This window comes from Mandrillus leucophaeus, unplaced genomic scaffold, assembly GCF_000951045.1.
Source record: "Mandrillus leucophaeus isolate KB7577 unplaced genomic scaffold, Mleu.le_1.0 Scaffold36, whole genome shotgun sequence".
NCBI classification, from domain to species: Eukaryota; Metazoa; Chordata; class Mammalia; order Primates; family Cercopithecidae; genus Mandrillus; species Mandrillus leucophaeus.
This window is the reverse complement of record NW_012103809.1, coordinates 5,131,146-5,148,665: the sequence shown is the minus strand read 5'-3', so window position 1 is coordinate 5,148,665 and position 17,520 is coordinate 5,131,146. Positions and strand designations below refer to the sequence as shown.

The 17,520-nt window shown below is 35.4% G+C and overlaps 1 protein-coding gene across 1 annotated transcript in view; it reads right to left on the bottom strand.

Annotated features, from left to right (window-relative positions):
- Positions 1 to 3,319: 3,319 nt before the first annotated feature.
- Positions 3,320 to 17,520, bottom strand: part of TMEM170B (transmembrane protein 170B) — a 40,677-nt gene continuing 26,476 nt past the window's right edge. The window contains exons 2-3 of the mRNA XM_011989658.1: positions 13,018 to 13,188; positions 3,320 to 3,532 (exon numbers count right to left, since the gene is read on the bottom strand). Coding sequence (XP_011845048.1) covers positions 3,402 to 3,532; positions 13,018 to 13,188 — 302 coding nt within the window. The 3' untranslated portion in view covers positions 3,320 to 3,401. The remainder of the gene's footprint in view (positions 3,533 to 13,017; positions 13,189 to 17,520) is intronic.

Below are 17,520 nucleotides of genomic sequence, written 5' to 3'. Positions count from 1 at the left end.
AGTGTTTACAAAAGAGAATTATTTGGTGTATGAGTGGCAGCCTAGGTACATCAATGTGGCAGCTGCACTTTCTTCACTAGAGGTTCTTTAAAGACCTTTTCCACAACATTCTGATTTCAAATTATCCCGTTCCTTATATCACAAATACAAGATATATAGGCCAACTCATTTCTTTATTTCTCTCATTTAAAGTACAAACAAAACCCAACCCTTATACTTTTTCGAGCAGTGAAATGTATGCTGCAAATACTAAGAAAGTATATTGGGTAACAAACTGTAACACTGTTTGGTAAACATTAAGATCTAAAGAATAATTCAGCTACAGGCCCTGAAGACAGCCATCATTTAGGACTTTGTTTATCCTAAGCAAGGTAGGGTATTACCTTGGAACTGTCTCATGGGGAAGACTACTAGTTCTCCTTCTTTTAAAGTTTTAAGCATTATTTGTAGTTTATTTGGGGCCTCCTGACTAGCTGTCAACTATGGGCATTTTTAATCAGTATGTTAAACAATAATTAGTTTGGACATGTAGGAGTTCTTTCTTTGGGGAGCTGATTTCACTGTAAACAATATTTTATTAAACACTTTTTAAATAAAGGAGTGTCCACGATAGAGGATCCTCCCTCCCTTCCTGCATCTGTCATGAAGAAAATGTGCTGCTAAGTCACATATAAATGTTAACAAAGTATACAACCCAAATACATCAATAAGGGCTTTTGTCACGTCCCAAACAAGGGTCTCCAGCTCTATTAAGTGAAGAAAATTTTCCCAAAATTCAAAATTCTCAAACATCCTCAAACCTATTTAAAAGATCATTACACTGAACAAATTTTCCACTAGAACATGAAAGTGTTCATTGAAAAAAAGCTTTCCAAGTAGACTGTATTCATATATAGCAGCTCTCTATATACGTATATAATGATATATATGTGTGTGTATATATATCATTAAACATTTCTTGTGTCTATAGGAAAGCTACTAACTTTTAAAAAATCTCAGCATATAAATAGCTATTAAGACAATTCATAAACTCACACTATTCAACTGCATCTCAAAACATCAAAAGAGTGACAGTTGCACAAAATCTCCATGGAAATAACTGAAAACAGCAAAGGAAACAAAAATAACCCCTAAAATTGAAAGTATATACATACACACACAATTCATAATGTAAAGCAACTTGATAATGAGATAACTGCAGGACACTCTACAAACTATTAACCATTCAATTATACTTTCATTCTAGAGTAAAAACAAGAGTTTAAATCTCTTTGGTCCACACATTAGTACATTTAATGTATCCAAGTTATTTTCTCGTTAATTTTGGATTATGAATCGTGCTCCATATTACTTTACCATGATAACTTTCTTAAATCATAAAATAACCATATGTTAAAGTAAGTATTCCTTCTGTAGATCTGAAACAATTTCCACATGCTATTGGTAATTCCTCTAGAAGAATATGAATGCTTTAAATTATTCACAGAATAGCCAAAGTAAAGGAAGAACACAATTCAAGTCTGGCAGAAAAGAAAAAATCAGATCGACTTGGAAAAGTTATGCCTATATTTAATTTGTAAAAACAACAGGAATATAAAGAACACATGAAAACAATTTCAGGCTTGTACATAATAAAAATAATCAATTTTAAGATTTACTTCAAAGATCCATGCATAGTTGCTTATTATTTTTTTAAAACGAATTTCCAAGCCAGTGTTAGTAAATCCCCTAAATTGGTTTCCATACTGGGAAAAGTACTGCCTCTCCAACTTCTCATTGATAAGTTGTGGATATATTCTGCATCTGGCTAGAGAAAAAGTGGTACGGGTAACAAAGTTCTTAAATTTGAATGGAATATAACCAAGGCCTACCTTTACAGCAAATTGGATTAAACAGCAAGGCTACCAGGTTATTTTTTGATTATCCTTAACTTAACATTCTCTGCAATGTCTCCTTTGAGTTAGCACATTATAACTGTATCTGGTGCCAAAAAAAATCTCATTAGGAGACCAGTTCAACCCTACTTCCTATACTGTTACAATTACGTATTGCCAGAACCTCTTAAAATGTTTTATATAAAGGGCATTTCCACTTTTAACATACACCCTCACAGATTCTTCTAGTAAACTTAAATCATAACTTCCTATCATAAATCAAGAACTGAATAACTGAAATGAATTACTCAAATACACGTTCAGTACTGTATTGATATGCTGAGACTAACTGCCAAATTTTAAAATTACCTACTATATTTCCCAATTTTCACTTAGCAAAATTATGATGTTGCCACATGTCCAAAGTAAAAGTTTATTACTCTTCCTATATAACTTACTTGTTACTTATATCTACAAATGAGGTCTTTATTTCCAGAGCCTAATTTAGGCCACTCTCTAAAAACAGTTAATACTCCAGAATGAAAGACTGTTTATGTTTTGTCAAAAATCAAGATATATGCAACACGTAATATAATCCCACTGAGATACTAGTTATAAAGATGTTTTGTCCGTGAGATACAAGGCAAAAACTTTCTTTAGAAGGGTCAAAGAATGCAACATGCATTTCAGACTTTTTTCTTACAAAATTTTTAAGAAAATTTTCAAATTACATTTTTATGACACACAAACTACAATCAATGTGTATGACCCTTCAAGTTTCTGAATTTGTATAAACAGAATATGTATGCGTGAGGGAAGCTATTAAAAGGGTGTTAAGTTAGTGAAAAGTATGCACCCTATAGAGCTACTCTGAGTTCTTAAAACGGTTGAGCTAGTCTTCAGTTAAGAAGACTTATCTTCCACATCAATTAAATAACAATAATACCTAAACATATTGAAGCCCTAAATCCCAGAAACGCGCAACATTAAAAACCAAATAATTTCTCTCATATTAAAGAATTCAGTATTTAGCACTCATACGGGATTTAGTGTTACGGAACAAAAATCTTAGTACATTACCTGAATTCATGTCAAATATGTTCACAGCACTCAGCTACATCTACGCTTGCAAATTGTCACATGATCAATGTTAACAAAAAGAAAAGAGTTTGGCACATATATCAATACCTCGAAACGTCCCTGTAACTTAACACAACACTGTTAGGAACGATGATTTCAACACCAATGTTAACCTGATAGGCAGCTAAACAAGGTGCTTTTTCTTGTAACTTTACATAGTGTCTTAATGCACCTTGCCTGAGACAGAGGCACATAAGGTGCAGTGCGGTAGTGCAATCACTTGAACACCAGAGGGCAATCTTTCCACACAGCTCAAGGTCTTCCTTATGCTTTGACCTGCTCAGTCCACATTCTTGCACAATTTCATTTCCACTTGTTAACAACGCCGTTTTCAGGGAATCTATACATCTGTTTCCTTATGTGAAGTAAGACATTCCCACAGAAACCTCAAAGTGTAGCGAGGATCCTTGAAAAGGAGATGATTAATGTCAGTACAGTCTGTCCAACGCCCCATACCAGCGCTTCCAAAGGGGCCATGTTCTTCCCAGCTACTCTGTAAATGCCCGCTACTGCTGCACCTAAAGAGAAATGGGAGAAAAATGAAGGGACAGTCACTCGTTTTATAACACACTGCATGCTGCACCTTAAGAGCTCTTTTCATTTCATCAAAACTTAAGTCATCGTATTTTTTCATTTTATCCACTTTCTATGAGAAAGTTTCCCTGTGACTGGTGAAAGTTACACCTTACCATAATACACTTAGCCACTTATTTGAAAAACAGACTTTTCTATTGAACCAAAAGATATGTATTTATGGTATATGCTCCATACTTGATAGCAAATACATTCATAAAAATAATTCATTATTGCAACCTCTCACCTGGGCATTCAATTAGCTATACCTCTGTAGCATTTTTGTAAACATACAACATAACATACTGATAGTTACAAATGATAATGCAGAAAAATAACATAATTTAATGTAATTTCTAAATTAATATTTTAATATTAAAGGTATCTTTTTTGAATAATATGAATTCTTAAATGTCATGTAAAATATAATACCTGACTAATCCATCTCACAATTCTCACAATCTACCATATAAAATAATTCATTGCTTTTTAAATAAACCATCCAACTCTAAGTTATCTGGAGACTAGTATCTTGATGTCTAGTAAGAATAGAAAACGAACTTGACATCTATTCTAGTGAGGTTCCTTAGGTAATGTACACTTCCAAGAACGGGAGAATCTCAGCATATGAGGAACCTCAGTGCCCATCTGATTCAACATCTGATCTTCACAGACCATCCACAATGATGTGGTATCTAAGTGGCTAACTTTAAAAGCACATTTAGGAACCAAAAAGGAGGAACCATTTAAATTATAATACGCCATCTCACAGATGCAGATGGCCTGAAAACTATTTTTCTAGCAAAACTGTCTATATATCCTAAAATGGTTAGATAAAAGAACATAAGAAAAAGAAAAGAAGTTATCTGAAGATACTGAATTGACAATTACAATTAAGACTGAAACCTAGTCATGAAAATTCGAATATAATTTTTACTTGTCAACTTAGAAAAAAATTAGCTAAAGATTAATTCTTTGTACTTCACCCAAAATCTTCCAAATAAAAGTTATTGTATTGCTTTGTAAGAGATGGAAACAGGAAAAAAAAAATTATTAACCTAAGTCAAGGACTTCCATATACATGTTTTAAAATAAAAGGAAATTAAAATAGTGTACTTACCATATACTATGTATTTTGCTAGGAACTTTAAAAATATTTTCATATTTAAATATCATACCACCCCCTCAGTATTATAATCTAATTTAAAGATGAAAAAAACAGAGGTTCAGAGAGGTTCAGTTACTAGCCCCAGGAAATACAGCAAGTACAAGAGCTGGGATTTTTCAATCCAGGTTAGTATGGCTGTAAATCCCAAAATCATTCTATCACTTCATATTTATACTAAGTGAAAATGAGAACAAAGAATTCAGAAAATGATAAAGTAGCTAATAAGCATCTCAAAACTCCTAGTAGCACCAACATTTACTTAATCAAACAATAAAATCACTTGTATAATTGGTCACATATCCAAATTGTAGAACTGGATGACATTCTTTAAAAATATTAAGTATCCTACAACTTTGTTATCAGAAATTATGTTAAAATAAATTAGAGTAATACTCTTTCTCTTTGGATGCATCCTAGATTTATGTGACTATCTTCCATTTTAAAAACCACAATTTGGCCTCCATCCCTCTGATACTGTTTTCAATCATGATACACAAGAAGGGGAAAATCAAAGCAATTACTAGCTCAGGCTGCCCCGAAATGGAAAACAAATGTATCAATTCAAACGTTACCTGCTTACATAAGGTGAGGAGCATGGGTTCTGGAGCTAGACTCCTGGATTAAAATCCAAGCTCCACTACTTAGCAACTGTGTTACACTGGGCAATCACTTAGCCTCCCATGCCTTGCTTCCTCAACTGTAAAATGGGTGGGCATGAAGATTAAGAGATGACACTTGTCAAGTGCTTAAAATAGTGGATGATCCTAGTATGTACTCAACAAATTTTGGCTAGTAGTTGTCATAGTAGTAAAGGATAAAGATAATTCCAATCAGTGATTCAGCATTCAATAAATGGTGTTGGAACGACTGGTAGCCATTTCAGAAAAATAAATTTAGGTCCCTGCTTCACACCATTCCCGAAATAAATTTCAGATGGATTAAATAACTAAATGTTAAAAACAAAAGTACATATCTAAACTTTAAAATGTAAGATAATTATATTTATGATCCTAGGAAAAGAGATCTTCTTAAGACCACAAAAAAATAGTAAAACCCATACAGGTTTCACATCAAGGAACAGACTGGAAAGTATTTGCTATATGCAAAACAAACTGATGATTAGTATTTAGAAGATAAACACACACATACACATGCATAAACACATAATCAATACAGCACTTTTGTAACCAAACAAAAACAAATGTCCACCATCAGTTGGAGATAAACTATATGAAGTCCACACCATGAACCCATCCAATTTCAAAAGGAAAATATAGATCTGTATGAACTGAAATAAAAATAACTTAGACATATCATCTATGTAACAAAGAAAATAAAACATAAAACAATACGTATTCTCTACTAGTACATACATACATATGTATGTGTGTGTGTATGCATGTATGTATGTAAATATGTATGAGTGAATGTAATGCATCAACAAATATCTGGTGGATATATACCAAACTGAAAATAGGGCTTGCTTGTGAGAAGAGCACTAGTTTGAGAGTGTTGGTCAAAAGGGACTTTGCTTTATCTACAATGTTTTCAGTTTTATATAATGAATATAATCATATATTACTCACGTAATAAAATTTTTTAAATCTAACTTCTATACCTAACTTGCCTAAAATGTCCCTAAAATTCCAAGAAACTTTCATCTTAAATGTCAGGATATGAAAGATATTTCATTTTAAATGCCAGGATATCTTTCAATCCTATTTTTCAAACAAAAATATTGGTATATAATGAAAAAGTTAAATAAATTCTCGATTTAAAAAAGCAGGGCACAAATATATCATGGAATATAATAAGAAATAACTATATTCCTTGTATGCAGCTATAACTTATTCATTTTCACTGCCATACAGAATTCCAAGTATGAATATACCACAATTTATTTATCCATTCTGTGGCCAACAACATTTCTTTGTTTTCAGTCCCTTACAATCACAAACACTGCTCCTGTTCTTGTCCACGACCCCTAGCACACACATGCAATTAAGAGTTTCTCCATGATCCACGGGTAAAACCAGAATTGCTCAGCCCTGTGGTATGGGCCTTTTCCACTTGACTAGATAGTGCCAAATTATTTTTCCAAATTAGTTGCACCAATATATATTTCAGTTACTCCATATCCTCAGAGGCAGGTTATATCCATTTTTTTTTATTTTTTTGCCAATCTAGTGAGTAAGACATATTATCTATCTGATTAATTTATAAATCCTTGGCAATTAATGTGATTAAGTTTCTCTTCACATATTATTAACCATTAGGATTTCTACTTCTAGGAAATGCTTAAGTCCTTTATTCATTTTTCTACTGGGTTGTCTTTTTACTTAAGCCACAGGGTTTTTAAAAAATATATAGTCTAGATATTAATCTTTTTACAATTATATGAAGTTATATATTGTTTTAACAAGTATCCAGTTTGTTCTTTAGTTTTCACTCTCCTTAGGGTGTCTTGCTGAACAACAGCTAGCTGAAAGAATACATTAAGATCTTTATTTTCATGGTGATTTATGAGGCTAATATATGCAGGCATTTAAAGAAGTGGGATAGGGTGCTTGAAATAAATAATACATGTGGATCTGCCACTATGAACAGTGGCCAACACAATCAGACATAAGGAAAGATCCCAAATGAAGTGGAGAAAGCAATACTGCCAAGATGACTTGAAGGTGAGTAAAAGATACAAAACTACAAGGATGAAGAGGAATAGAAGAGTCATCAGTAGACAGAAAACACTGATACACAATATAAAAGTGCCTGCAAATGGGCATTCCAATAAAAAGTGATGTGATCTGCCCTGCGTATTTCCTGACAGAAAGCAAATGATAGCCTGTAGTCCTAGCGACTCAGGAGGCTGAGTTGGGAGGATCACTGGAGCTCAGAAGTTCAAGGGTACAGTGAGGTATGAGTGTGCCACTGCACTCCAGCCTGGGCAGCAGAGCCAGACCCTATCTCTAAAATGGAAAAAGAAAAAAAAAAGCAAGCATATCATAAAGGTTAAGTGTGAAGAGACATAAAGAGCTATGGGTAGAAAAACAGAAAAAAAATAGAACAAGGATAAGGGAATAATTAGTTTTAATAATATGTTCATTCTATCCGTTTGCACAGTTAGATCGAGGTTGGCAAACTACAATCCACAAATCTGGCCCACCCACCTATTTTGTACAGCATGTAGGCTAAGAATAGTTTTCACATTTTTAAAGTGATTTTCTAAAATCTAGAGAATAACATTATATGATACATGAAAATTATATGAAATTCTGATTGTAGTATTCACAAATAATGTTTTCTTGAAATACAGCTGCACTCATTTCTGACATTGAATTATCTTTTGCATCCCAAGAACAGCAATTCCTAAGGTTCTGGTGTAGTCCTCATCTTGTTCAGCAACAAGATTCCACTGACCTCTGCAAATAAGCTGTGCACAGCTTTTATTCTATTTTCTGCAGTAACTTGGATCAAATATGAACTAGTTGTTCTTGAAAGTTTGGTAGAATTCTCCTGTAAACCTCTTTGGGCCTGGAGTTTTTTTGAAAGAAGGGTCTTTAATATTGCAATTGGCAAAAATAATTATTTTCCTATTCATATTTTCTATTTCCACTTATGTCAATTTTGACATTTTATATTTAGGTACAGCTGTTCATAAAACTATTTTATTATTATAATTCTCTATCTTCATTACTGAGATTTAGTTATTTCTTCTATTATGCTCTGTATTTTACTCTTCTGCCTTAATCCTTTTTTCTTAGTTTGCCAGCAGTCTATTCATCTTATCTCTCCAAAGAACCAGTTTTTTGTTAATCTTTCATAAACCTGACTTACAAAGCTTAATAGTATTTCTCCACACCAATAAAACTAAACAATGTAATCAAAAGATATCCATGCACAATAGCCGTAACAGGTGTTTAGGAATTAACTTAATAAAAAACATACAAACTTCCTATTGAGAAAAGCATTTTTAAACTCTAATAAGAGACATAAAAGATGATCTCAATAAATGGAGATACACTACATGTTCCTGGGTGATAAAATATGCCAATTCTTCCCAAATTATCCTCTATATTCAGTTAAATCCTAATAAAAATCATTATCATACTTTTTGAGTGATCCATAGACACAGTCTAAAATTTATATGAAAGAATAAAGCTCCATCAATAGCTATAAACTTTGAGAAAGGAAAGCAACAAGAGGGACCTATTCCTGACAGATATTAAGATATACCACAAAACTACTGGGATAAAAAAAAGTGACCCTTCTATAAGAATAGACAAAAAAAAAACCCAATGAATCAGAATAGAGTTCAGAGACAGATCCCTGCACTTTGAGAATGTAATATACAATAAAGGTGGCACTACAAATCAGTAAGGAAATGATGATTTTTTTAGTGTATGGTATGATAAAAACTGATTTACTATATGGCAGTGGGGGAAAAAACCACATAGAATCCTATCTAATACCTAAAACAAAGGTAGACTCTACATGGAGGATAAATTATGGCCTGAATGCCCGATGCCTTTTTTGTAAATGGAAATAAAGTTTTACTGAAACAGGCCATGTGCATTCATCTACGTATGTCTATGGCTGCTTTTGCACTACCTTGGCAGAACTCAATAATGTGACAGAGAGCAGTAGCCTGTGAAATCTAAAATATTTATTACTTGGCCCTTTACAAAAATGCTTGCCAATTCCTGCTACAGGCGAATTAAAGACCTTAATACAAAAGGAAAAACTGTAAAATTAATGGAAGAAAATATATCAGAATATCTTTTGGCACTGGTATGGGGGATAACTTCTTTAATAAAATCTTTATGAACCATAAGGCAAAAACTCTTTAAGTCGATCACATCGAAATCAAGGATTTCTGCTCTGTAAATGATATCATGGATGAAGGTAACTGATAAAAGACTGAGATAAATTATTTGCAAAGTCCAAAACCAGAGGTCAATATCTCTAATATATAAAAATATCTGTAATTTAAAAAGGAAACAAGAATACCAAAAGAAAACCACAGAATATAAAGAAGTAATCTGTAGAAAAGAAAACCTAAATATATAATAAACATAGGAAGAGATGCTCAAACTCATTAATAATCACAGAAATGCAAATTAAACCAACAATGAGAACTTACTTTACACCTTTAGACTGGCTAAAATTAAACAGCTAAAATTAGACATTATATAGAAACAAGTTTCTCCCAATTTTGGTATTAACTAAAAATACTATATGAAAAATCACTCTGGTTTCAAAATAAAATTTAAGAAGTAGCAAAATATAATGAACATGTAACTATATTTAGTCAGCAGCATCTTATTGAATATAGATATTTGGCAATCAATAACTGAAGATACAGCTATGAGTGCACTAGTATTCATAACTTGTATTAAGAAAATAAATATCACTACTCACATTGGCTAGTTTTCCTAACTCACCTGTTTGCAGGTCAGATAATTAGCCAGAAAAAAATTAAATGTTTTATTGCTAATACACACACACATTTTTACTTGAAATTGTGTCAGACTTATATTTTTAAGGATTTAAAAATATAACACTGCAGTTTCTAAAATCACTGGCTTACTTTATTCTTGACTGAATTGCAAATGGGTTACATATACACACATATCATCAGAGATAAATGGAAGAATTCAATTTCTCATGCTCTCTTTAAAGTTTTACAGTAATATATGCAAATAAATACATATATACACACACACATACCACTTAAACTTCCAAACAAGCTGCTCCTTCTTCCTTCTCCTCTGTTAATGGTTCCACAATTACAACAGTGGCCATGTCAAAAACTACTGGCAGCCCCTTTCATATCTCTTTGTATGCCACCACAATTAATAACTAATTTAGATTTTTTGTCCTTTGTATAGTTCTTACATTAACTCCTTCCTTCCCAACCTACGGCCATTATTGTAGTTCAGAACCTGGCCTCAAGTATAGATTACAGTTAATGTCTCTTAATTCCTCCTCCTTCTTCTTTATTCTCTCTCCCTATCCCCTCTTCTTTATTTCCTTTCCTCCCTCTCTTCCTCTCTCACTCCTCCTATCCATCCAACCTATATGTTTTGAGTATAAATTATGTTCTAGGTACTGTTTTATTTTTCGGGATCGAGCAGTGATGAAGACAGACCAGGTCCCTGCTCTTTCAGGGTTTTCTCTTGCTTCTATACATTAATTCTGTATTCAATTATAAAACAAAATTTACCACTGAACTGCTTTGTCCCTTGCCAACGGCATTCAAAAGTATCCATTTGTTTTCCATGACCTGCAGGATAAAAGCCCAAACTTCCCAGACAGCTTTCCAAGGCCCTCTGGAATCTGGCTCTGTTCTACCTTTCCTATGTGCTTTAGCTAAACCTGAGTACCTGTTTAAAACCCTGTCTATGACAAAGCATATGAGGTACCATTCATATCATCAAATTACAGGTTGAATGCAGAAACAACAAAAACAATTATAAAAACTTAACACAAGATAACACAGAAAAAAACAGCAACTGAAGAATAAGAAAACAGACTCCTCCCCATTTCCCACAAGTATTTTATGGTTGCCTTATTAGTGCCTAGGACATACCCAGGGGCAGGGGAGCAGGGCTCTCCTCTCAAGACAAAGGATGTCAATCACTCTGGAAAGGATAAAGAAGGGAATCCCTTGCATCATAAAGATAAGGTTGCCTTCTTATCTCTGAGGCAAGAATCAACTAGAAAGGAAGAAGAAACTGTCAGAGAGTCCCAAAACAGATTCAGTGGTAGCAGTGAGCTGACCCTAACATATGGGAATAGGCCAGATGTGAAGGGCAACAGACACTTGTACTCTGCACTGGCAGTCACAGAATCGATAGCAGCACAGAGTGGCACCCGGTTTCTGGCACAACCACACTAAGCAAGCAGATGTGGCACACTCCAGTCTCAACAGCGTGTACACCTAAGCTCTGCTCAACCAGCAGCTGTAGAAATTGTTACAGCAGGTAAGTTGTCAGCAGTGGAGCAGGAGAGGAATGTCAGGTGACCATCAAGTGATGGTCCAGCAGTTGTAACACTAAAATGATAGTTGGTCACAGGCACCAGGGAAAGGCAATTTTCCAAAGGATAAAAACACTTGAAACTGGTAACCAGTAGCTTCCAATGAAATCTCAGGAAATGGGTAAATGGGCTCGAGCATGTGCATTAAGACAAAATGGTAGAGTATCAGCTTCGGGGGCATTCCACTGGAAAAGGGAAGAAAGCCTCAGATAAGCATGAATACAACTTCTTAAACACACTGCGCATGCTCGCCTCCCAAGTGTAAGGAGGGCACCACACATGCAGGTGGCTCACCCTAAAGGAAGAATGAAGGAAAAGGGGTGCAAGACACTGGAAATGGGCCAGCAAGTCGTAGGACCAAGGTTAAATGGGACACTTGACCTCCAAAGTGCCCGCCTGGGTCTCTTCCAAGTGTACTTTCCTTTCTTTCCTGCTCTAAAGCTTTGAAATTCCACTCCTGCTCTGAAACTTGCCTCGGTCTCTTTTTCTGTCTTACACCCCTCAGTCAAATTATTTCTTCTGAGGAGGCAAGAACTGAGGCTACTGCAGACCTGTATGGATTTGCTACTGGTAACTTGGATACCTTCTGCTGATAACAAAAACATAACTAATTCTTTGAAGTCAGGCTGGAGTTTGGGCCTAAGTACAGTGTTAAGCAGAGAAGGCCAGAGGGAATGAACCTGAAAACTTGTCTGAAAAAGCTCATGAGGCAGCACAGCAGGGAACCTGCAAAGCACTAGAGGACACTCTAGCACAGCTTATTTCTAGTAGGCCATAATAATGTGTGCATAAGAAGAAAGTGCAATTTTGTTGTGTAGTCACAGGCAGATGACAGTAAGGACCTCAGGGCTATACTTCTGCTTACGATAATTATCACTGACATATTTTTATGCCTTTCCTTTTTCCTAGAAAGTGAGCAACTTTAAAGCAGAAACTATAATGACTGTGAATTTTCCCATTGAACTGCCTTGCCTCTTGCCAACTGTTATGAATTTTTCTATTTCCCACAAAACCTTGCAAAAGGACTCTTCACATTGCAGAATTACAACTATCTGTTCAGTGAATAAATCAGCTCATCTTTATCTTCTAGGTGGAGTGTGTTAAGTGTTGACAAATAATCTACATAAAATATCTCACTAATGTTACATGTATAATAAGAATACAGCTACCAAAATGTCAAGTGCATACAAACTTACATCCTCAGACAAAACAAAATCAACTTACTGGTAATCATCGCTCCAGTTACAGAAGCCAGAAATCCAATGCTGACTGCAATGACAGAGATGACTCTTCCCTGCCTATGCCTCTGCAGCATCACAAACATCAACACTCCTGCAGCACCATGGACAAACAGGGAAGAGAAGAGAGCCCAGAGGAAGATCCAGTACCACATCTCTGAAAGGAAAAGCAAAGTGTTAATCATCTGTTGAAACACAACTTAGAAAATTCAGTTTAACACATAGTGAGCACCTATGGTTTGGGAGGTTACATGACATAATACATAGAAAAATGTCTCACACCGTGCCTGACACAAGCAGCACAGAATACATTATAAGGTTTACCATCATTGCTGACGCCTGATGGGGAAATATTCCTCCTATGGCTTCAAAAGGTTAACACTATATTCTAATTTTTTTCTAAATGTCCCTATTATATAGCTATCATCCATCAATTTCATATTAAACCTCTGATATATGTGTAAACTTCTTAGGATAAATTATAAAAGTTAATTCCTATTTGAAATAGAATCTTTTATTTTCTACCCTAAATAACAGTGTTAAGAATGTTTTTAACTACCTTCTAATTCTAATTCAAATCATTCCAGAAATCAGTCAATTATTTTTACCTTTTATTTTTAAGAATTTCAGGCATTTTCTCCTTGTGGCCCTGAACTTGGTATACTAAAAAATCAGTCAGATTTAAAAAAAAAAAAATCATTTGCCTCTAGTCATCTTAGTGCTCCTTACCGAGAACTTTTCAAGCTCCAATATTATCTCCCCAGTGTGACCTCAATCGACTGTTCACTGACATCTCGGCTTAGAGACAGTGGACAAGCGCACTTTTCATTCACTCTCCCACACTCATTCCCTTTCCTTCTGGCCACCTGACTGCCTCCCAGTCACTCCATATAGTTTCCACAGATGTCCCTGCACTGACTCCTTCTCCCTGACCATACTGTAGTGAGGTATGAAAGAAAGGCAAGAGATCCAAGCTGGGCCAATTGTCCCCTTCCCCTGGGACTTCTGGATTGGGGTCAACTGAGCGTCCTTGCTCTTTGGGTAGCTAAAGCTGAAAGGCTCAAAATTTGTGAAGTTACTTCATCATCGCATGATGAAAGCCACTGTACAAGAAAGAAAAAGATTCATCAAAGACAAGAGAGAATCAAGTCCCTTAATGAGTTATTTCTAAGGCCCTGACACATTACCATCCTTAGATTCAATGTCACATCCCAGTTCCCTTGTAATAAAATCCCTCTTTTTACTTAAACTATTCAGGTAAGGATTCTCTCACTGATACCTGAAAGAGCTGACTCTAAAATATTTAGATGTTACCTTGAGGGTCATCCTTGATATGCAAACATTCCATAATACAAAGTATCTCATCTGTGATTTGGGCTAGGTAGTCACTATCAATTGTAAAAGAAAAGTCAATAAAATAGTCATTAATAGAATTAAAATGGATGAATCAAAACCTATGTATCTAAATATCGTTAAATATGGATATACACTGTCGGTAGGAATGTAAAATGATACAGCTGCTGTGGAAAATAGTATGGAGGCTCCTCAAGAAGTTAAAAACAAAACTACCATATGATCCAACAATTCCACTTTCTGGGTATATACCCAAAAGAACTAAAAGCAGAATCTCAAAGAGATATTGGCACACCCATGTTTATCAGTATTATTCACAATAGCCAAGAGGTGACAGCAACTCAAGAGTCCCTGAATGGATAAACAAAACACAGTACACATACAATGGAAAAATTACTGAGTTTTAAAAGGGAAGGAAGGAAGTCCTGTCACATGCTACAACATGAATGAACCTTGAGGACATTATGCTAAGTGAAATAAACCATCACAAATGAATACCATATGATTTTTTTTTTTTTTTTTTTTTTTGAGGCAGAGTCTTGCTCCATCACCCAGGCTGGAGTGCGGTGGCATGACCATAGCTCACTGCAGCCTCCATCTCCTGGGATCAAGTGATCCTTCTGCCTCAGTCTTCCCAGTAGCTACAACTACACATGTGGGCCATAAAAATATTTTTTGTACAGACAGGATGTGCCCATGTTGCCCAGACTGATCTAGAACTCCTGGCCTCAAGTAATTCTCCTGCCTCAGCCTCGCAAAGTGCTGGGATTACAGGCGACAACCACCACACCTGGCCTCAAGTTGTAACCTTTAAAATCAACCAGTAACCATAACCAGTGAAGTGGCTTTCTACTGGTGTCTAAATGGGAGTCGTTTCTGGGACTGTGCCTTTAACTTGTGGGACTGGATGCTAACACCACCAGGTAGATGTCAGAACTGAATTGAACTGTAGGACACCCAGTTGGTATCCTAAATTGCTTGGTGTGGGGAAAAAAACCACACATCACTTGTCACAGAAGTGATCTGTGTGAGGGTGGAGAAAACAGTGAGTGCCTTTTTTTGGGGTGGAGGGGTGCCTGGAATGGAGTGATCTCAGCTCACTGCAACCTCCACCTCCTGGGTTCAAGCGATTCTCCTGCCTCAGCCTCCCAAGTAGTGGGGATTACAGGTGCCCGTCACCATGCCTGGCTAATTTTTGTATTTTTAGTAGAGAGAGGGTTTCACCACGTTAGCCAGGCTGGTCTCGAACTCCTGACCTCAGGTGATTCGCGCGCCTCAGCCTCCCAAAGTGCCAGGATTACAGGTGTGAGCCACCACGACCAGCCAACAGTGAGTGTGTTTCATCAGATATGTTTTTACCAATTTTTTTAAAAAGGTAAAAAATTTAAAAGCATGGATATAAATTTGAAAAATAATTAGGTCAAGACCACAAATGACTAAGAATTTTAAAACAAAACAAAAACTCCTTAAAAAGGAAGGAGGGTATGGTTATTAAAAAGCAACTGAGCGATCTCTGTGGTAATGGATTTCTTCTTTGACTACAGTGGTGGATATACATGTAAGTGATACAATTGTATAGAGCTAAATACATATAGAGAAGAGTACAAGTGTACATGAAATACTAGCAAAACCTGGATAAGGTTGGTGGATTGCATCAATGTCAATATCCTGGTTGATATATTATACTGTGGATTTCTGAGATGTTCCTATTGGGCAAACTGGATAAAGAGTACATAAGCTCTCTACGTGTTGGTTCTTACAACTGCGATTCTTATAATCTCAAAATAAAAAGTTTAATTTTAAAAAACGAAAGAGGGAATAGAAAGATTTTTTTAAAAATCAGCTTTACCCTGCCAAATTCTTAAGAATTGGCACATAGAATGGACTCAGGCAATTTGAAATTATTTCAAAGAAGAGACATCTGATATATTTTACAGTGTGTGTTCAGCTACCATGCATGCTTCTCAATGGCATAAGAGATAGAAGCTAGTGATTACGGAAAAACAGACAGTGTTTGCCTTTTAGAGGCTTTTCTCTTCCAGCATTCAGGCAAACAGTATTTCAGACCATCACTCTCAAACACATGGCTTCAATTTATAATAAATACATTAAAATTTAAAAACCCCAACTTGCTCAGAAGATATCTGCATATTGAAAGATACAGTTTTCCTAAGTGAACCTAATAAAGTAAAAATATAAGGGAGTATAATATGGGGGTGTATATTTTCATCAAGGGAGCTCTCTCAATTTACCCTGAGACAAGGAAAGGCTCTGCAACAACCACAGACTCTTCGGTACAAAAGTCAACAATCCACCTTGTACCTCGAGCCCATTTAAAAAGTTCTTATAATACAATTAGAGGAAATAATTTATTGACTATATTTAACACTATGAACAGGAGATTATCTGACATTATAAAAAAAGTAGTGTTGTTTGACTACTGAATATGTAGCTATGATCTCAACAATAAATCTACCTAATAGAAGGCAAAGTAAAATTTCAGTTTAATGTTTTATAAAAACCAAAGGCATAAAAATAATCATAAAATTAAAACAGAATCTTAAATGGTCCTCCAATGACCAGTCCAAGATTATTCCTTCATCAGACTCAACATCAACAAAGTACCCTAATGTCAGATTTACTTTTACATTTCTTTCTCTCTTTTAAAAAATCATACTCTTTATGATGGAAAAAATGGACTATCTTGAGAATATTTACAGTTATGTTAGGTTTTGTGTTATTACTATTATTTTGAATTACCTGACAGATCAACATAACCTCCTGAGTGAAGAGGGCCTCTAAAGATTTTGATCAACTCTGGATAAGCAAGACTGTCTAAAGCCCAATCACTATTGGCAAATACATGAAACCTACTGGATTAGTTCAGGTGAAGAGAACTGCAGGATCCTAAGGACTACAGCAAAAGCAGATGCCTAAGATCCTGGGAAGAAGAACACCTAGTAAAAAGACAGGAGTGGACTATCACAGCCTTTCCTTAAACTGTCTATGCTAAAGTGAACACCCAGAGGCTCACAGTTTTCTCTCTCCACCCATACCCCACCTCATCCAAGCTTCTAGCAAATGGGTGACAATGAGGGGAGGAAGCCAGAGAGACTCTGCTAGTGCTGAAAAAAAC